Genomic DNA, 23,790 nt, shown 5'->3' on the forward strand with positions numbered 1-23,790 from the left:
TAACCAGTTTATGATCAATTTGAAACTGGTCCAACGGGAACCACAATTTTTAGGTCACTTAAATTTCCTGGGTGATATTGTTATACATGCCTATCTGCTATAGAACACTTTCAAATTCTCTGAAACTACTGAAGCGGTCAACCAGGTTTGATTCGATCGAATCCCGGTCTGGTCCGTTGCAGTTTCTTTCTTCCAGTTACATTTGATGCCGTGACCAAGATCTTAATCACCTGGCAAGCATCTTCACTTGTCAGTTCCAGGGGCTGCATGGTCTATGGCACCAAATGTAAAAGGGAGAATATGCAATGGACCAGACAGGGATTCGAACCCAGTGGCCAGATAGATAGAGAACCTGACTAGAGATTCAGTGGGCCTGGGGTTGAATTCCATTCTGAACTGGTACGTTTTCTCCCTTCCTGTTACATTTGGTGCAGTAGACCAGCCCCTGGAACTGACAGGTGAAAATGCCTGCTAGGGGATTAAGATCCTGGGTTGGTGTCTTCAAGTGTGAAGACATCTGAAGAGGGAGGAACATAGTTGGCAGACAGGTTCAATCGCCAGTGGCCAGATAGCTCAGTTGGTAGAGCACCTGACTAGAGATTCAGGGGGCCCAGGTTAGAATCCTGGTCTGGTCCGTTGCATTTTCTCCCTTCCTGTTACACTGCCAACAGACAATCTTTTTTTGTATACAGCATCTCCAGGTAAACAGTTGAGAATTATGTGGTTCCTAGCTAGCTGTCACCACATGTCCTGAGGTGTGGGGCTAAACCTCCGACAAATAGTACCATTGTTTTTAACCCTTTACTCTAGTGTATGTTCTAGCGAAAATGTTGTTCATTGTGTTAATTACTGCCATGAGTAAAGGGGACCTCTATCAAACTTATGAAATTCACCACCCTTGTGTTGGGGGTTCTGCATGGTGCTCAATGCATTGTAAAAAGAAAAAAATTGTTGCTCTGGTTTCTGACAACCAAGTGACCAAACAAGACATATCAGTAATAGTGAGAGAAAATTACTCCACTAAAAACTCTTCCATTCACAGCCTTTGGGGGGGCTCCATGTTCACATTTAGTTCTGCATGTGAAAAGGCAGGATAAAAAAATTCTTAAAATCTATAACAAAATAGAATACCATGATCAAACTTCAACCTTTATTGTTGTTTCAATAAAATACTTATCTCAATCATGAAATGCATATGAATATATGAGCCTTTATATCTACCAGGTATATATAACATTTCATAAAACATTACGGAATAATTCTGATTTCAGACACAGGTTCAGTTAACACACTAGTTGTTAAGGTATGGTCATGCTTCAGTGCACAGCAGCAGGATAGGTAAGGAATAATTACGAGTTTGGAGATTGCACCAATACATAATTAATAAAGAGGTACACTGTGAAAGTAAGAATATCAATACAAACAAAACAGAATCAAAGTACTGATAGTATGAACAAAATAGAATAACATGGGTTTTTATAACAAATATAAAATGTCACATGCAAATTTATGTATTTGTAAACTAATTATTACAACTCTAGATAATATTTAACAGATGGGCTTCAGCATCTTGCAAGAAAGGGATATATCATGCAATTATCCGTTTATCAAAATCAGACAGCATAATTTTCTAACAAGTCAACATAGAGATCTAGTAAGTTAACATAATATACAGACAAGTCAATATAATTTTTGATAAGTCAACAAAATCGTCTGTCAAGTAACCTTATCAGCAAATGTCAACTAGTCACAAGTTTATATTGACAGAGACATTGCATTTATGTTGACTTCTCTGATCATTATGTAGATCAGTTAATATGGTACTAACAAGCCTTTCTGGCAAGGTAACAATATCATAAAGATTATTATCTTACACCCTAATAGCTCTCTACAAAACTGGTTTTCCCCACATTTTTACTTGCATATTTTCAACATGTATATGTATGTACTTTAAAACACTGCATCAACAGCAGATTTCATTGCATTATCCAGATCATACCGGTACTTTTAGGTATCGCATTTAACTATTGAATTATGCATGGTGCAGTCTCATGGGATATTCAATCAGCTTTGAAATACTTTATGTAATAACATTTCATTCATTATGCAACTGAAATACATATACTCAGCTTTGTATTTGATTGAGTAACTTTATGTATAAAAAGCACTCTTTATGTATAAAAAGCACTGCCCCATGCACAAGTCCAAAAAATTTCCAGATAATGTTCCATCCAAAACATTTTTTCCAAAAGGGGTCATTTTCTTTTTTTCTTTTTTTGGTGTTTAACTTGAATTACCGCAACATGTCAACAACAAAAATTGTTTTCTCGTTAGATCCCAAACCCCAATTTCCCACAAGTACATGTGCACTCAAGCTCCGGTACATTATACACACCCGATTTCTTTTAAGAGAATATTAAACAAAAATGCATTAATACATGTACACACATATTTTATATACTCATTAGGTATTCCTTTGTGACAAATACTGAATGAACCATTTCAAAATCTTACTGGTCAGAAATTTTACAGTCGACTGCTTCTTTTAAAAAATCTGTAAAATACCTCATTGAGCAGAACACCTGTACATAGGAAATATGCTGCACACTAAAACCTGCATTACGATTCTAATATCTGCATTATGATTAAGGCACCCAATTCAGTGGTATATACACTGACCATAAATTGTCTGGACTAGTCTGAACAAACATACACCATACAAACAAACCTACTTTTAGACTACTTGTATGTCCTAGTAACAATGGATTCTAATAGAGTATAATGGCTGACTCATTCAGAAAAAGCATAAAATTATAACAGATCAGTATATAAATATACAAGTGAGTGTGTGTGTGTATTCGTGTATTTGGTATCTTTTGTGTAAACGATCTATCATTTGCAACCATCATAAGCATATAAACGTAAGTGATTATAAATTACGCGGATGTGTGAAATGTTACGTTAGAAATGCAGTTACATGTGTGAATTATTACATTAGAATTGACATTGAGCATTTGATTGTATATCAAGGATCTACCAACATTATCCTGAACATGTTAGACCCACTGGACACTGTTTCTTATCTCATTCATTAAAAAAAAAACCTAAAAACTCTGGTTATCACATAGGATGAGTGGAAAATAACTAACTAGTGCATAGTGTATATATAATTATATAATATATAGACTCGAAAGATCTCTATTAAAACTCTCCACTGACATCAGTTCACATGCACACCCTTAAATCTAACATTTGAAAATATGAGTACGCTTTGTGCATGCATTATACATTTTCAAAATTCTTTTATTATAGCATGTCTATTGTAACAGTTTCTTTTATATCGACAAAATACACACTACAACATTGTTTTGAAATTTACCTTCATGCAAGACTGCAAAAATTGAACACAAGTTAAAAAGTTAACATTACCTTTTTAATGATCACAAGTTAGAAAAACCATAAAAAGCACTTGTAAATTTTATTTTGTTATAAGAATAAGAATTCCTTGTACTCACTATGAAAAAAGTACCATAAATATTGGCTGATTAAGAAAAGTTCAGTTTAATTTTGGTCTCATATAAAGAATAGCTTTCAATTAACATATTTTGATATGGCCTATGTCTATCCACTTTTCTAACGAGAATAACATGTACCTACAACCAGAAATATAATGGCTGTTTGTGGTATTATATTCAATGCACCTGGAATACTAACAGATTGTATCAAAACTTAATTATTTTTCAAACTGAATTAATGCATATCAAAGTGAAAAACTCTCCTGACTGAAAAACAATTCACATCTCAAAAGTACAACTGTCACAATCTCCACACACGAAATAAAAAGGAAGCCCTATCTCACTTAAAATTCCGACTGTACTATTGTCACACGTGGTTTGAGTGAAGTCTATTTTTAGCTGCCTAATGCCTGATTTCATTAGTGACTTAAGTGAGAATCTCAGGGAACAGACAGTCAAACTGGAACCTGTCCCATTCATCCATGAGAATTTCCCTACATCTGTCACATACAGGTAAACAGTTAAATGCGTGTTCCACGACAGGATGTTACATAATTATAAACATTAGGTAAAAATAAAACATCATAAAATTTTAACAAGTTGATACAAAGTAATATTCATATTTCCAATGTTTTTGCCATTGATATCTTTACTAGTTGTAATGAGAGCCATTACCTCATGAATGCGTAACAGTCGTGGACAATGTGCGTATTAATCTTGATAAATATAGTACATTTATTTTAATGGCTAGGAATTTTGATAGAAATGAATGTAAATGTAAACATAAAAAATAAATATTTTTTGAAAACTACATGAGAGAACTGCAACACTTCACGCCGGCGTACTTTTCATGAAACGCTAATGAACTTCATAAAGTACGCCGGCCTGAAACATCGCAGTTCGTACTCTCTTGTATTTTCAAAAGTGAAATTTATTTCTTAACTGTACTACAAAAGCCCTATTCGAATCACACCAAACAGTCTTGTTTTCTCGCAACATTCTCTATCTACAGTTAGTGAAAAATGAGGTAATCTGTAACTCGCTACTACCCAAACTGTAGCCAATCTGCTTTACACTAGTAAGTGTATATATAAATACATGTACATGTATTAATATTACTGCATCTGTAATTTCAAAATGTTGTGCCATCTCGTTCCCATGACAATGAATTGTATGGAAGCTTACAAGCCAGCATTTGGTCTATATTCTTGGGTAATGTAATCAAAATGTTTCGAGTCCTGAAGCAGTTTTTTTTTATGTTCTCATAAATCACAGTATATTTCAAATACAATACGTATCAAAACATCGACTAAATTGATGACTGTTTGTTTACAATTCTACTCAAGTAACTGCTATCCCAAAAATCGGTTAGAAATAAAGGAACTGTGCCAGACGTCATCACATGGAACACATTCAATTATACATAATGCATATATACATGTAATTATATAGTTTCTAAAACAAGTGTCTCAAAATGATAAGAAAAATACAGTCATTCTAGCATAAAATCAGGGAAAGGACTATTGAGTGAAAACCATTCTAGCCTCTTCTGTTGTCAAACAATACATTTATGTCCACATTAGTCACCCCTTTATAATGCTTCATTGCTATACTGAACAGACAAATCGAAAAAAAAATTAAAATCCCACAACTCTGACGGCCATGTAAAATGAGCCAAATTAATAAACGTCACAGATACACGATTACATGTGTTCTCTACAGTACGCTCGTCTGGTACCAGACAGAAACACATTTCCTATGGCTGAATGTTTTTATCACAGACTCAGCTTCCCGAGTATTCCTTGGCGGTTTGATGTATCAGGTCCCTGATCTTTTGCCGTGTTTCGGTGACCGATTTTTGAGTGACTACATCATTCAGCGATATACTGTATCCTTCACACAGCTCCCTACACAAATGTTCAGCTGTTGCTATGACAAATACTCCACAGTCATAAGCTGAAAAGATCAAACCTTTAACATGGATCATCTGCTGCAGTTTTAATAAACCTTTGTAAACATCAAGTTGAAATATCGTTAAGAAATACTAATTAAGACAAAGGACATGACAACAACATTGTGGTTACTTGAATGTTAACATTCGATAAAGACATCTCCTGCGATTTATTTAGAAATGGTTACCAGAATATCAACATTCAATAAAGACATCTCCTGTGATTTATTTAGAAATTTATTTATGTATCTATTAATGTATTTAGAAATAGTTACCAGAATATTAACATTCGATAAAGACATGTCTTGCGAATTATTTAGAAATGGTTACAAGAATATTAACATTTGATAACGACATCTCTTGCGATTAATATAATTTAGAAATGGTTAACAGAATATTAACATTCGATAAAGACATCTACGATTTATTTAGGTATTTATTAATGTATTTAGAAATGGTTAGGGCTATTCCAGAAATAAATACATGGGGGGGTCGGGAGGCACCTTTTGTATATACCAAGCACCCATAAAAAAAAATAAAAAATTACCCCATGACCCATCAAATTGATAAACTCATTTTACAATGACCCATCTAATTAAAAAAAAAAACTAACCAGACCCACCACAAAAATTTTTTAAAAAATGAAAACGGTACAAATCTCGCGAGGTTTTCGGGACAAACATTCTAGTCAATGACGCGGTAATGCCTGTGCGACATTGTATCACAGTAGTTCTGAAGAAACGATGTCACATCAACAATCAAAGGCATCTATGGCGGGAATGTTGGAAAGATTGGGAGTCCAAACGATGCTATTATCATGAAATGGGTATAGATATGTTTTTCCACGAATCGTTCGTCTTCTAATGGAGCCCGCGCCCGGAGGCCTCTATATCACCATCACACTGACTGATAAATATAACGTATCGGTACCCTCGTATAAATCAACTAAGGTTTGCCTATTTTTATTAGAAAACAGAATACCTATTGGTTTCAAAATATTCCCAAAATCGATGCACTGTAAACTGTAATAATCTACAGAACAGAGTTCGCCGCCATCACATCCAAAGGGCAATTGTAACTACTCGGCTATTTCCGTAACCACAAATGAACCTCGTATGTGGATCGACGCCATCAGAGTTGGTTGTTACGTATACATAAATGTAACTATGACGTCACAGTCGTACGTTACACTATGAAATGTGAACTTTCAAATGCATCTAAGATATTATACACATCTAAGGTATTGTACCACTATCAATTTCCACTTACATGTTATGTATTAGAGTGAATAAGACATTAATGATACCAAAACTGAATCTGTGGTGAAAATATAAATAACATATTATTCAGGGATTCGGTTCTGGCCTTTTAACTCTCATCCACGGACGCGTTTCCGGCGAAGAAATGCATCGATTTGATGCAATTCTTGCGCCGATCTAGCTGCAGAACTGTAGCTCTCTGAAAAAATATTTTGACATAACAGAGAGCTACAGTCGAGCCACCCCTTATAAAAACCTTCGATTTACGGCGCACAAAAAGCTGCGCACGGTTGAGGCCTTATATCGTTGTATTCTTGAGTTACTGTCTCATAAATTTAATATCAAAAAATTCTTAACATATTTTCCTACTATACTTGTGTCTAAACATACCTTCAAATATTCATTAAAGCCCCACACGACCTGAAAACTCCCAGCTTCAAATGATTTCGTTTGTTGACGTAGCCATGTTAGGTAGCCGGTCAATTCGAATCCTGATTAATTTCCATACTTGCACAATAACGTCTAGATGTGAACTAATATCCCCACAAATATTTTAGCTAAATATTTTAAATCATATATCATCCCAGTGCCTTTAAATAATAATTATTCAAATAGCTAAACTCACGACAATGTGGCTTTCATTAGTCTGGTTCGGTCTCCATCCCTGTCACACGAGTGTTAAGGACTTTAGTAGTATTTTCATGAATCAAGAGCTTATTTTACCTTTAGAAAAACTTTATTTTTTAATTTCTATAAATTATTGGTATTGATAATAAATGAAGAGCGAATACATAACATATAACGAATTTTATGAATATATACCAAAAACAACAGGGTACGAACTGACCCGGCTACCTAACATGGCTACGTCAACAAACGAAATCATTTGAAGCTGGGAGTTTTCAGGTCGTGTGGGGCTTTAATGAATATTTGAAGGTATGTTTAGACACAAGTATAGTAGGAAAATATGTTAAGAATTTTTTGATATTAAATTTATGAGACAGTAACTCAAGAATACAACGATATAAGGCCTCAACCGTGCGCAGCTTTTTGTGCGCCGTAAATCGAAGGTTTTTATAAGGGGTGGCTCGACTGTAGCTCTCTGTTATGTCAAAATATTTTTTCAGAGAGCTACAGTTCTGCAGCTAGCGCCGATCCACGTCCGAGTCTTCTTACCGGTTACGGAAAAAGACGAGCGCGTGATCCGATTGGTCAAAAGGGACCCTACTAAATGCGCCTCTAATTTGAAGAGTGCCGTAATGGAAAGTTATGCGCTGCAAAGAGCGACAACTCGAATAGTTCTATGTTACTTCCGATTTCCGATTTCGAAAGCAGCATTTCGAAAGCACGTTTTCAATTTTCCCTCCGACGTTTTGTAACCAACAAGACAAGAGCGACAATAAAAATATTCTGAAAACTCAACACCCACGTGGCACAAAATAAAACAATAGAAACTACCCACTACCCATAACAAATATTTTTTTAACAGTCCAACCACGGACCAAATAAAATCTGAAAAAATACGACCACCCACACAAAAAAATATCATTTGCCGCCCGACACCCCCATTTGATCATTTTTGGAACAGCCCTTACCAGAATATTAACATTCAATAAAGACATCTACAATTTAGAAATGGGCTACACAAAAAACTGGACGGGTGGATAGGGGAGAGAAGAACGAACATAAGAAACACTGCATACCTCTGTCTGTAGCCTTGTCCAATACTCTATTAGTCAGATACAGAGGACATTACCCCCAATTCAAAAAAATTAACAAACATAAATAATTATGAAAATATCAATTTACTTCCCTAAAATAGAGTACTACCTGTGCATAATGGCAGAGAGTTCACTCATGAAACCCAGTGTAAACACTTTGTAATTTAACATATTATTGCTGCCAGAGTTGACTTGAATTAACTTTGTACTCACTATTACCACAGAAGACTTGGGATTAACTTTGTAGCATGAACTTGCTCTTAAGCTGGAAATGTTTGTCTGTCAATGTTTCATCATGTTGCATGTCTGGTACACTCACATGAATAATTTTTGTAAAAACACAAATTACCAATAACTTTTATAGAAACATTATCTTCCAATAGGACACACAAAGTCAATACACTATGTACCTTCTCACGAACTGAAGGACTAGCAAACAGTTCTCCATTACAGAAGTGAGATTCGACATCTCAGAAATTGTGGTAAATTACCTTGACTACTTATTAACAGCTTTAAATTGTCATCTAACTTCAACATTGACCTTTCAATTGACCAAGCAACAAATCGAAAGTTTAAGAAAATCAAGGTTAAAGATGTGCTTTTACAGACAGACAAACCGACCAAAAAACAATATGTTCAAAATATTTAATCTAAAAGGATACAAATATAATCTTCATTACCAAGAAGCTCGGGCCTCTTTAATATAGCGGAGAGGATATGTGCAACCGAGGGAAGGTGACCTTGACTGTGAGACAGGGCTAGGGCAGACACCAGAAGGGAAAAGGGCACAAGGGAGATCAAAAACAACTTTAATAGATATAAAGGACAGTGAAAGAAGAAATGCAGAGTGAAGAAGCTGGAATTAGGTCAAGATGGTAGCAAGTGACAGCCACAGGGTGGTTTGGAGAGAGAGAGAGTGATGCAACCTTTAAGCACTTCCTGGTGTGGAGAGAACTAAATGCTAATAAAGCCAATAAAAGTTCAGTGATAATCTTGTAAGCATTGTGAATATGATTCCACACAACAGTAAACAAGACTTACAGTTAGATTGCTGAGGTCCGTCCATTTCAAGGAATTTCATACGCCCCATGGGTGCTACAACAATTTTAAAACAGCTATGATCCTGTAAACATGCAAGACAAATGTAGCAATGACAGAATTTTTTCAAACTTTCTTATAATCTAAAGTGGTGTTCACATCTACAGCCTGCAGAGTTCATAAACGGTAACCTGTGTATCAAGGATGCTAGTAAATATCCAGTCACAGTCTTACATTTCTTATTTTTTTAGAAATCCATAATCTTGATCTTGGCTTAATGGATGTCAAAACACATTGTCTGGCCATAAACAAACTTAGTCAAATTTGAGAATTGATCTTGAACATATAGTTGTTTTTTTGTTTTTTTTTGTTTTTTTTTAGATATTTTTACCAGCGACATTGGATAATTGAATTTAATCCAAGGTCATGGCACTATGTCTCACCATAAGAAACCTTTGCACCATAGATGAGTTTGTTATGTTAAATCACTATTAAACAGTTATGACTCTTAGAAATGTTTAACCTATTTTCAATATATTTCTAAAAGTGACCTTGACCTTGCTTCCGAGTCATGACACATCACCAACCAGCAGCCTTTCATGCCTAGGATCACTGTTAAATGTTTTTCTATATAATAGTTCATTACAAAGTTATAACTCAGATATTTCTAATGTTTTCAATAATAACCTTGACCTTATCTAAATAAGCTGGGTTCCTCATAAAACATTGGCACATCATAAAACAATGCATGGTTATAATCAGCCTTTGTACATGTACCATGCATGATCCTTCTATGTCTCGTAATTATAAATTTGTGACCCAGACAAAAAATTCAAATGATGACCTTGACCCCTCCACCAAATGACCTTGGTTCAGGATCCTGACACATTATATATTCATGAACAAAATATGTGCATATGAGTTGTTATAGTTTTAAAAAGCTGTGGTCCAGACAAATATATAAATTTCTAGTTACATAAATTCAACTAGTGACTTTAAACTTGACCTAATTCAAGTTTATGGCCTATGGCCTTGATCAACTATTACCTGACCAGTTCCGTTTAGCCACATATAGACTAGTGATGGGCAATCGGACCAAAAACCATAATCGATTATCGGCAATAATCGGACACATGTAATCGATTAATAATCGGAATTGACATTTAAGTGTTTCCCCTCATAATACATAACAGAATCATTAAATGTATGGAAACAACATTTGAATTCTTTGTCTCATTTGTTCACAGTTGAATAAATCAGAATATCAATATATCAAGTCATGGAATTTATCTATAATCTCAATGTATCAATGATATCAGAGATACGCTCCTTCATTTGAATGTTGTTGTTACCGTCCTTCACATCTGCCACCATTTTGTTTGTTTATTTTTGATCGGGTTTGACATACAGAAAATAAAATTTGAACAAAGTTGAACTGATTTCCGGATTTTGTTTGGTCAACGATGTCTGCGACTTTTATTTTGTAATCGATTAGTAGCATCGTAGGTCTCTGAACGACCGACAGTCGATCATCGGCGACAATCGTTTCATCACTAATATAGACCTCATCAAAAATCACCAGCGATTTTTTTCCTTATATAACTGGTACCGATAAACGGTACCATTCCCAATGCCAAAAGCCATTGATTTTTCCCAATTTTGAGACTAAAAATTCCCAATTTACTTGCCGAAAAATAGACCAGCCGCTGACATCGTAATATTTACTTAGTCTGAAACGTTGTACAAGTTAACTAAAACTTCTGGTATTAAATCGAAAGTACAGATCATGACAGTGCGCGTGTTTTGTAGAGCTACGACAATTCTAAAACGAGCCTACGACAATTCCTTATGTCTCACAACAGCAAATATTAGCGTAAAAAAGTTTGAAAAGAGATGACTTTTTTCTTTTCTTTTAGTTGAAATCATATGCCGATACTTTGGTAGAAAATTCCCAATCTGTTCGATTTTGACACTATTTTTCCCAATTGAATGGGTACCGGTATCAGTACCAGTGGGTAGAAAAAAATCGCTGATCATTAATTGTATATCAAAGGCCTCCATTACCATGGACAAATGGTTGTAGTTTATAGGCCAGTCTCCTGGCTTCTTCTTGGTTTGAGGTTTTACAGGAGTCATAATGACGGAATTCCTGTCGGCTTCTGATGTACACCAGCAAACTCCTACAAGACACAAACATTTATACACATCGAGCCAGTCATACCTCTTAAACCACAAATGACTTTTTTCTAAAAAATTACACTTTTACAGGTAAATTACTTTATGGTTCTACACGTCTACAGGTAAATCACTTTATGGATCTACACTTTTACAGGTAAATTACTTAATAATTCTACACTTTTACAGGTAAATTGCTTTATCATTCCACACTTTTACAGGTAAATTACTTTATAATTCTACACGTTTACAGGTAAATTACTTAATAATTCTACACTTTTACAGGTAAATTACTTAGTAATTCTACACTTTTACGGGTAAATTACTTTGCAATTCTACACTTTTACAGGTAAATTACTTTATAATTGTACACTTTTACAGGTAAATTACTTTATCATTCTACACTTCGTACTGATTACTTAAATTACAGCAATCCCCCGCTTGTTATAGTGGACTGATTTCACTGTTTATACAGTTTCTATCATTAAATGTTACATGTACACCTTCAAATAATTTACACAGAAAACTCCAGTAGACATTGCATGTTCCCCTTTTTTGGACAACAAAACTTGATAAAAAGTCAAACTTAAGCCCTAGCTGAGTTGAAGCTAACATACCAGTGAGATCCACCTGTCTGTTCACACTGGACATTGTCGTTGACCGGCAGGAAGACATACTGCTTCGTTGGTAGATTTAAAGTCTCTAGGAACTCTCCTAATTGGTCATCTAAACAAACCATATATCAGTTAAAACATCTACACATAACCCCATATCAGTTTAAAAAAACAATTAACACATAATGTTGGCTTACTTGTATCAGGGTTTAAATCAAACAATTGATATCATAGGTCTACATCATTGACACTGGAACAGTATTTCAAGTTCAAGCAAATAAGTCCATCATTGACACCTATCATAATACAATTTGAAAAAATTCAGCTTAATTGTCACATATATTACAATTCAATCATCATCCGTTTATTTTCATTTGAGTTGGACTATCTAGCTTGTGTGGGACATTTTCTATTCCTTTAACATTTTAAAAGGTTTTCTCACATCCAACTAAATCAAGAGGCCCATAAGCTAAAATGTTCATCTATATCCCAACCTTTACCCATATCAAATTGTGAAATTGATTTAAGTGACAGATCTGGGGGGAAGGGGGCACCCCTAAAACATAATTTCATGCCCGTTTAGGTAGAGGTACAATCTTTGGATCGCAACCACACTCCCCCTTTTGAAAATTTTCTGGATCTGTCCTTTCCCCCAGCACCATCTCATATTTGTAAAGAAAAAAATCTTGAGGCTTAAATCTATCTGGTATATACCTGTAACAGAAATTTGTATTCAAAAGGAGATATTCATAATCATAGTTATTAATCATGTTAATGAGTTGACTGATCATTAACTATGGTAACCATGGATACAGAAATCATGTAACAATAAACTGAAACCCGTCCTGGCAAAGCATACATCAGATAGAAGGCTACGTCACAAATGTTATAATAGATCTAACCCAGCATTAGAAAATTATTATAATCACCTGCAAAGGACAAATCACTATTAATAGGAATCAAATTGTCAACTACCAGTACCTGTTTGTCATTGTGATGTCATACATATTATATCCACAAGTTCAAATATTACCCTGTGGTAGATAAAAGTTCATTTCAACCCCTGTAATGGCCAGCATGACCAGTAAAAAAAAAGAAAACCTTTAAAAGTGTAATGCATGGCTGGACATGTAGCTCTTCTTAGAATTTAAGCCAAATTCAACAGTGTCACTGTACATTTAGAATGCTATATCCATACATACTTATGGCACATGTAGACGTAAACTGTACATATAATACAATATGTACACAACAGAAGGCCTTGGCTGGACAGACTTTGTCAAGAAACCTTCTGTGCAGTATATATTGCCAAGTGCAGGTGAGCTTTTAGTGTTTTCAGAGATAACACCTGATTTATGCTGGGCTTTAATCTTTTGCTCCATTTCAGTGACTACTTCCACACTGATTCCCAGCTGGCTCACGTCCACCTGTCCGAATAACTAGTTTAGCTAAAGGACAACCCTTTACAGGTGTCAGCCAGTGTATATTAGATAAACAAACCCCGCTCTGGATAAGCAATTTAACCTGAAAGTGCCCAATATAATGGTGATTTTCTAATGCAATGCCAAAGTCTGAATTTTCATTACTTCCAAAGTTGGCAGTGCACATAAGAATTACTGGTAATTTTACCAACCATATCAAATATATATATATATAAGCAGTTAAATGTCAGAGTAACTAGTAAGGTCAATAAAAAAAATATGTGGTTCCTTTTATCATGATTACATGCTTTTCAGAAATAGGGCTGGTAGATCAGATTTATCTTTTATTTTTGTGGACAAAGTATTCTAGAGGTCAGAGTGTAACTCCAGTGGATATTGAAAAACATGCATGGCAACTATGATACTGAATTATTGTGTAAATGTTACTCAAAACTGTGATACCCTACATACTTTTTGAGGGCATAAATTTATCTGAGTCATCATAATTTTAGGGATAACCAAGGGCAGTTAAATTAATTACGATAATTGGATCCCGATCCAAACTTAAACAAAAATTTGGGTCAGGGATAAAAAAATAGGAGGGGTCGGGAAATCAGAACCACTTATTTTCTTTAATGTCTAAATTATCACTGCACATAACAAGTATTCTGACTATAGTGTGTGTTGTTTAATCAAAGAGAGGTGCACAAAACGTGATTTCTACAATAAGTCTGACAGACGTCTCTAAATTAAACTTCATATATACTTACTAGGTAATAGTTTAATACACTGAGCAACATCAGGATTTATCAAACTTAGTTTGTCAGCGGAATGGTTAAACTTCTCTCGTTCAAAATACCTGTAAAATCAGAAAGAAAAATTAATTCATGTACATGTTTTACAGATTTAAAATGCTACAGTCAGCCACGATAGGTGGAAAAGTCAAACGGATAGATGGAAAAGTCAAACAGAGGTGGATAGTGTTTAGGGGTACCAGCACCTTTGCTAACTAACTTACTGAGAGTACATGGCCGTTTGCTTAGCCAAAGGGTACCTGTATCTTTGCTAGCCCAGGAAAGCGAACTGCTCATCTTCTCTTTTAAAGAGAGGAGAGCTCCAGACCATCACCTTTGCTAATAAACAAAGATGGCATGACAAGAGCAGATAACTGCCCCTAGCTAGCGAAGATTGGGCACCAGTATGGGCTAACACCTGGAAGCCACAATTAAGACAGGAATGAAAAAAAGAGAGAGGGGTCTCAGTGACTTTTTTAGACCCATTTTAGGTCTGAATTTCGGCCCTATTCCCTCCTAAAAATTGCCAATTTTTCCCCAATTTAGCTTACATTTTCCCCAATAATAAAATTATGAAAGGAAAATGTATTTGAAAAAAATAAACATTCGATGTGAATTATATACATAAGACTTAACAAAGAGTTATATATGGGAATGATGATTTGGACAGAATTGTTGAAAATTTTAGGAGGCTAAAGAAAATTAGATGTGTAAAATAAAGATAATATTATGTTTGATATGATTTTAAAACTTATTTATGATAAAATTGATTTTTTCCAATTTGACTGAAATGTTGACAATTTTTCCCAATTCGAAAGCCACAGTACCCTTGTAAAAAATGTAGAAAAATCACTGGGTCCGAGAAGCAGTTATCCCGAGGTATCTCATATGTCCTATATCCATGTAACTCTGTGGCAGTTAGATAGATTCAGATGTTGATGTTGGATAGTTTCAGATGTTGATGTTAGATAGTTTCAGATGTTGGTGTTGGATACTTTCAGATGTTGATGTTAGATACTTTCAAATGTTGATGTTAGATACTTTCAGATGTTGATGTTAGATAATTTCACATGTTGATGTTAGATAGATTCAGATGTTGATGTTAGATAGATTCAGATGTGATGTTGGATACTTTCAGATGTTGGTGTTGGATACTTTCAGATGTTGGTGTTAGATAGTTTCAGATGTTGATGTTAGATAGATTCAGATGTTGATTTTAGATAGTTTCAGATGTTGGTGTTGGATACTTTCAGATGTTGATGTTAGATAGTTTCACATGTTGATGTTAGATAGATTCAGATGTTGATGTTAGATAGATTCAGATGTTGATGTTGGATACTTTCAGATGTTGGTGTTAGATAGTTTCAGATAACTCATTGGTCATTGGTCCTGATGGTGGAGCATCTAACTTGCAATTCAGGGGGGATAGTATGAATATCAGTCAGAACTGTCAATATTTCTCTCTTGGCCTTCACCGGCAATCAATCAATCCTTTAGCCTTCATGTTACATTTGGTTCCAATCAAAACTATTCTGTTTCTTTCTGTGATGTGATGACATAACATTCATGATGATGGGGGACTGATGTCATGTAAGAAAGTGTGTGTGTTGGGGGTTGGGGGGGGGGGGGGGGGGGGGGGGGGCAAGTAGAGAGTGGGGGAGTGGTGTGGCAATCAAATGGGGAGGGGGTGATATAGCTGCAATAATGTAGCCCTATCCAATTTTTTTAAATCGGAGAGGGCTACATTATTGCAGCTAGGGGTGATATAGTAATCAGAAAGTAGGAGATGATAGATGATGTGGCTATTAGAACATAATGTAGCAATTACACAGGGGAGTTTAGATGATCAGACAGGGGGGTCATTGTGGTGATTAGTACAAGAGAAGTGATGCAGCACACAATGCTTCAATAATCGGTGCCAGATAACACCGTGCATGTAACACACAACTTAGTAATTCTGATGTCCAGGTGGTGTATTGTGATCCAGCACATCTGTTCTACCTTCCTACTAAATTCTACTCACTGTTACGATAGTATCATATTGATATGATTGTTTATTGCTCAGTACAGACAGCCTTTGTTATGCTTTAGTGTCTCATAAATAACCACCTTATAAAGACTATTTTTTTTACTTTCACGATGACATTTTCTGACGTCTTATAAATAGGTCAAAACATCAAAAATAATATTATGACAATTAAATTAATCAAAGCCAAATAATATTAGTTACACAGTTAGTGCCCTGATACAGCTTTGCCTCGCCCAATACAGTTTTCTTTTCACACCATGTATTTTTCCGTATTAGGTCACTAACTGTGTAAAGAATTTATCACGTTGAATACCTCCAACTGTATATGTGAGGGTCTAGATCATACAAATCGCTTCGCCAATTTTGTCATGGCTGCAAGTCGAACCCGACAATAAATTACTCACTCAATACGGATTTTTCTTGCATGATACGGTTTTTTTTTCACTGCGTCATGTGACCAAGATCTGACTCATTAGATTTCAACAATTTTGTCTGAGGCGTGATAAATGGAAATCTGCAGGCATCAAGATTGAACACTGTTCCTATCATCTAGTTCTCAGCCCGCTAGTGGGTTAACCATTTAGCTTGATCGGTAGAGCACTGGACTGTCATGTTAGTGTGTTGATGCTTTAGTTAGATCGCTTTGTACTTGTCCAAGCTTGAAAGTGGATAGTATTTTTCTTTAATAGGCGAGAGTGAAATTACATTCACAACTTTACCCAACAGGCAATGGAACTTTGGGAGAGTCGGGGCGTCTCTCTGTCTCTCTCTCTCTGGAGGGAGGCAATGTGATAATGTTAAGATACATGGTCTTCCTTCTAGCTCTGGTTAGTGGGTTAACCCTTAGCTCAATTGTAAGAGCACTGGACTGTTGTGTCAGAGCACTGGACTGCCGTGTCAGAGGTCCCGGGTCCGATCCTCAGCAAAGCCAGAAGTATATATATATAATATGTATGTATATAATTGTCTGTTACCTAATGCCATGTTTCAAAGCTCTAACGGAATTCTGCATTAAAGAGCAGGCCTAGGAATTAAAATCCGTGAATTAGTAAATTTATAATACAGCTTTCGAAAATTGTGCTCAGTTTGAATCCATGTAGGATACATACAATTTAAAGGCAGTTAGAAAAAGACAACCATAGTATGGCATGGCACACCATACTGTGTGTATTGCATCATACTGCACTGTAAACGCCATTGGTGCAGAAGTGTAACGTTCCTTAACGTTTGACCTTACAGAGCGAGTGATACCAGGGACATACCCGTCATTCATAAATCATAACACGCATGAGTGCAGGTTAACATTCTCTCTAGGTCATTGCTTTCCATGTTGTCCGCAGTAAATTACGAAAGCATACTTACTCAAAGCAAAATCCCAGCAGTTTGTCATTTAGCCATTTCTGATCGTCCAGTAAGCTGACATCGGCTTTATACAGCAAACTATCATAAAAATTTAAAACAACATCACCAGTCTCGTCTTCGTCCATGGTCAACAACCATACTCCATGTTCTGATTACTGTCGTGCATCACTTCCGGGTCAAATCTTGACCCGAGGAGTGACATGTGGCGGGAGAATTTTGAAAAGGGTGTTTAAACATAGCACTCAAAGTCAATAAAAGCGTTGCAATCGATGTCGCCGGCACTTTATTAGAAAATATGCTATATCAAATCATATATATTGTGTGCTATCACAGGAGTCTGGAGTTTTTTTCAATAATAGAGCTAAAATAAAATTTAAAAAAAAAAAAAATACACACCCCCTACTAAAAAAAACCAGTGTTTTTTTTAGTAGGGGGTGTGTATTTTTTTATTTTTATTTTAGCTCTATTATTGAAAAAACTTCAGACTCCTGTGGTGCTATACATTCATGGACCCATAGCCTCCCTAGGCGTGGTATACTTTTTATATTCCCCTTTACTTATAAACTTGGTAGGAAGCGTAGATACCCTACATGACTGTCGCCGACTCAATTTTTAGAATTGAACAAGCAAATATAAAAATCTGAGAGCGTGTTTTGTTTTTTTTTAATTTTCTTTGCGTTAATATCATTTGTATTACCTAAATTTTCATTCAATAAAAGTTTAACACCTTTTGCGTATGATTTTAAAGGCATAGGGTCTAAGATATTGGTGAAATTTTGCATGTTCCAAAAAGGTGGCGAAATTTAAGATCATAACAAAAAATCACAAAAAGTTCATCAGAATGTTTACAAACACATTGGATATGATAGTAATTACAAAATAATTTCCTGTTCTCATTTGCCTAAACTGGTACCCTGTTGACTTCGCATCTCTTATGTTTGTGTGTAGCCACTAATCAGTGGGGTACCAGTTTAATATATTGTCCTCCAGACAAAATTTTTATAAAGGGCTAAAACGTCAAAATGACTTCAATTTCCAAGCGCTGCAGCTATAGATAACTCAAAATTAATACTGCAATTTTGTTTTTGTTTTTTTTTTTTTGGAGTTCTTGCAAAATATTGTGATGTCATTTTTAAGATAAAAGATAGACCCTATGCCTTTAAGCAGTGGTGTATATATTACTCCATGTTGCCAGATTATATTGGATGTATGGACAAAGATTTTGTGTTATCTTTGTGGGTTTTTTTTTTTTTTATCTATTTTGTCGCTAAAATATTAAAAAACTTCGGGGAAATATTCATCAAGCGATATTTGGATGTGGCATTGAGAAGTTCAGTTATCATTATTCTCAAAATTTAGCATTTCGATTTAAAGAAATATAACATAGGATATAATAAACTTTTTATCAAAACGTATTTGCAGCGCAAATGTTATCCCTTTTATGAAAATCTCGTAGTGTACAGAGAATGAAAATATAAACATTTCTTTTGCAAAAGTCATTGGTTGGTATGAAATTTGACAAACGTGTCAAGATGTAACATTCGTGATGTAGCATTCGTTACCGAAAAATTAATTAAATGATATAGCAATTTCCCGCGTATTTTTGCTCTCTGTCTGCATGATGTGGTACATACGACATGAACGTCTACTATGAACATTTGAGTTTGAAAGTCAATTTTAATACATGTTAAACTTTGACAATTAGGATTAATTTTCTCTTACGGTAAGTACTGTTACAACAACTGCAATGTTTGATATATAATATTGATTAAGCAGATGGACTGTTTTGGTCTGAATTTGTTCTTCTGATATCAAAGAATGTATATCGTATTCCAAATATCTCGAAATTCCTCTGGTGTAAGAATTACATTGAGTAGAACGCTGGTAACATACGTTACTCAAAGTAACGTGTGTTACTTAATGAAATGCTTGATTAGATATCAAATATTGAACTACATATTGACAAAATATCATCATTAATGATATGTTTGTTGAATATCAACTATGTTATGAAGAAACAAATGTGTTATTGTTCCCGTATTCACTAGCATATATATATATATATATATATATATATATATATATATATATATATATATGTGTGTGTGTGTATATATAATATATATATATATATATATATATATATATATATATATATATATATATATCCTCTACAAGAAATACAGGCCATGCTTTTCTCTGCTACTATCTTTTTTTTTTTATACATGTAACTATGCAACTCTACATTTATCAATTTGCTGGAATCTTTTCATAATATATCTTAGAAATGAAGGGGTTAATCTCTGATGATTGTTCTATGCAATCTTATAGAGACAGTGGCGTAGCTTCCATTGAGGCAACCGAGGCAGCTGCCTCGGTTAAAAAAAAAAAACAAAAAAACAAACACATTTTACGTTGTTAAAATGTCGATAACTGCGCCCCCCAGACCCCCTGCCTCGGTAATATTCGAACCCAAGCTACGCCTATGAGAGAAATCATTAAAAAATATTTTATCTGAGTGTAACGTGTGTTACCAGAAATTCCGTTACGTAATATTATTCTACTTGTTTCTAATTTTTTATTTATTTTTTCAGAAATGGCGCTTGTGAGAGCAGAAGTACAGAATAACTACTATGAAAAAAAAATGTTTTAAAATATAAGAACAACCATGAAAAAATGTTTTAGAAATAATATTATATGCTCCCCGTGTGGCAATACTGAAAAGATAGAATGTATAGACAGTGAAAATAAAGGTTTAACTACTGGTCAAAGGCTACCATAATGATACATGTAAGTTTGATCTCTCAAAATACTTTTAAGCAACTGGTCATTTGAGTAATTTTGTATGACCTTTGACCCTGTGACTTGAAATCCAATGGGGGTCATCTATTCATAAGGGGGCACCAGTGTTTCAAGTTTGATGTCTATCAAGCAAAGACTTTTCAACGGACAATAGCTTATGTCCAGAGTGGTTTAACCTTTGTCCTTTTGACCTCAAAATCAATAGGGGACATCTATGTCTTAAGGTTCACTTTAAATATTCATTCATAACACCGCGTGGTGGATTATACTGACAGCAGGGGTGTGATTTTTCCTCTTTTTAGAGGAACTCTTCTGATTTGCTCCATTTCCAAAAATATGAAACACTCTGGGTTTGATCTAAAGTGGCAGAAAATTATATATTTTCAGGGAGGGTGGGGTATTTTCCTCCCTTTTTGACCAGTTTTAAATTTCCTCTGATTTCTGAGGAAATCAGTCACATCCCTGTGACAGTTTCTATGGAAAGGTATTCCAAAATAAGCAACAAAAACATAAGATTCGCTATATATACATTTAATCAAAATGTTGGGAAATTAAATATTTTCTTTACATTATTATTGTAAACAGATTGTTAGAAATGTGTAAATATGTTTCTTTCCATTGTTTGAATAGAAATGATGTGTTTAGAGTAACGAAAGGAAAAATAAGAAACATACGTTACTTTCATTGTTTATTATAGCAAAGAGCAATCCAGGTTTCAAAATATGTGTCTGTTACTTCTATAAGAATCATGAACATTTATATAGCGAAACATCAATCTTTTACTTTTGTTTTAATCGCATATTTATTGCAAACTAAGAAATTCAGAAGAAAAGACACATTTGGTAAATTTCTTTGCTTGTTTACGTTATATTTCTATTAAAATTGATATTTCCATTGAATTAAGTGATGTCGTTATGATTTTGCAACATCAATCGAAAAGAAGAACTGATGATGACATCATTTTGGCATAATATTTTCATGGATGTACTGTTGTGTAAGTGTTGAAACATACGTTACATAATTACAGCGCTACTTCATTTACATACAAAAAAGCTATCGTTCTATATCTATTGCTAGTCTTTTGTTTTCATGTTTCATACATATTGAACTGTTCGAGAATATTTGTTTAATTTTCTGCCATTTCAAAGATATTGAAAGTGATATCTAGTCGTTTATTTTGCGCTCTTAAAATCTTATTGCTGACTTTTACAGCGGATAATTTCTTGTTGTGTTGATTAAATATTTTCTTTGAAAACTTGTATTTATTGTCTTTCGCAAAGTAGAAAAATATATGCTCAGTCAATTCCAATACAAGTTATGGAATAATACATGGAAAATTAATGTTTATCTTACATATTATCATGTCAAGGAATCAGTAACGAAGGTTACATGTGAGAAAAATCTCGAAAAATATACCATATTTTGACCTGTAAAAAAAACCTGTCATACTTAACTTGAAACAATTTGAGGTGAGTGTTCAACAGATATTTACCATTAATAAACGCATATTACCATATATATTTTGAATGTTCGATAAACCATGATTTTGAAACCCTCAATTGCACGGTTTTATTGACTTTGGGTGATAGTTCTAAGTCATATAGCATTTGAGTTAATTTTAAAATACTCTGTGAATTTAACAGCATTGATGAATAGATTATGATTTACCTTTTAATAGAGTAAATATAAGATTTAAAATAATGTTAAATTCTCACGTTGAAGCATGATAGAATTTGTCAGATTTGACAGAACACACTTGTAAGAAATGACACTGTGGGTAATATGCTGCTTAATTTCTGTTCATACCAATGTCATTTGAAACTTGTTTTTGAAAGCCTAGTCAGATGCGATTTTTAGTGTTGCTGTCTGTCTATGGAGCGCCATATCGATTAATATAAACTCAAATATAATTGAAGATATCATTAATCATTTCTAAAGGGGCATCACCAGTCATTTGATGTGCGCAACAATTCAATTAAAGACCCCTTCAAATATATGTAATCAGTGATACCTTCAATTCTAAATTATTGCGCGCGTTAATTAATTGAATTGATTGATTGATTAATTATTCTGCTCCGCTGAATTAATGCAATCATTGAATTATTCTCTTCAACGGCATCAATACATCAATTAATGCGCGCAATAATTGAATCATTGCCCTCTTCAATTGAATTAATCATATCATTAATTCAAATGATGCGCACAATAATAACAGTAACTATTTAATCAGACATCTTCAATTTGAGAAACATATCCACAATTGAATTAATGATTTATTTGCTCTCTTTAAAAGAAGCAAAGATGTCAATGTCAGCTCATTAAATCAGTTGTACCGAGCTGCAATTTAAAATTCCACCACATTGATGAGCGTATCACTTGGACTGATGAGAGGAATACTTGAATTGATGCGCGCATTGAATTCTGAATGTACACTGTTGTGTTGGAGTTGAAGTCTGAATGTACACTGTTGTGTTGGAGTTGAATTCTGAATATACACTGTTGTGTTGGAGTTGAATTCTGAATATACACTGTTGTGTTGGAGTTAAACTCTGAATGTACACTGTTGTGTTGGAGTTGAATTCTGAATTTACACTCTTGTGTTGGAGTTGAATTCTGAATGCACACTCCAGTGTTGGAGTTGAACTCTGAATGCACACTCCTGTGTTGGAGTTGAATTCTGAATGCACACTCCTATATCCAGTGTTGGAATTAAATACTTAATGGACACTCCTGTACTTAAAGCTGAAAACTCCGAAAATGACCGTTTTTTGTAAAGAAAAATATTCAACCAATTAACGGGGTTGGTGGTTGGGTGGTTTTGTTTGCAACTTCCGTAACCCACCCACCCCCTCAATGTCCGCCACTGGTGCTGCACATGTTGCCTTTAATTCACCTTTAACCACTTCAGCAACGAATTTTGACCAAGTGCATTGATTGTACGAGCACCTTAGTACGCTGTGTATCCCAAGTACAAAGCCAAAGTTGGATACAAATAAAATCTATTCAGTGGCCTTAGGCAAACTATTGATGATATTGTTTTATTGACATGTATACATGTCATATATATGAAGTTTATTTACGTGTGTAAGTCGTACATTGATAATATGAA

The 23,790-nt window shown here is 34.6% G+C and overlaps 1 protein-coding gene across 1 annotated transcript; it reads right to left on the reverse strand.

Moving 5' to 3' along the window:
• Positions 1-1,136: 1,136 nt before the first annotated feature.
• LOC125654480 (sentrin-specific protease 8-like) lies at positions 1,137-18,064 on the reverse strand. The gene is made up of 6 exons (XM_048884444.2): positions 17,880-18,064; positions 14,465-14,553; positions 12,277-12,385; positions 11,549-11,664; positions 9,488-9,541; positions 1,137-5,471 (listed from the first exon to the last, which is right to left on the reverse strand). The coding sequence occupies exons 1-6, from the start codon at positions 18,002-18,004 to the stop codon at positions 5,299-5,301; spliced, it is 666 nt and encodes a 221-aa protein (XP_048740401.1). The 5' UTR covers positions 18,005-18,064; the 3' UTR covers positions 1,137-5,298.
• Between the last annotated feature and the right edge of the window lie 5,726 nt (positions 18,065-23,790).

This window comes from Ostrea edulis, chromosome 7 (genome assembly GCF_947568905.1).
Source record: "Ostrea edulis chromosome 7, xbOstEdul1.1, whole genome shotgun sequence".
NCBI lineage: Eukaryota > Metazoa > Mollusca > Bivalvia > Ostreida > Ostreidae > Ostrea > Ostrea edulis.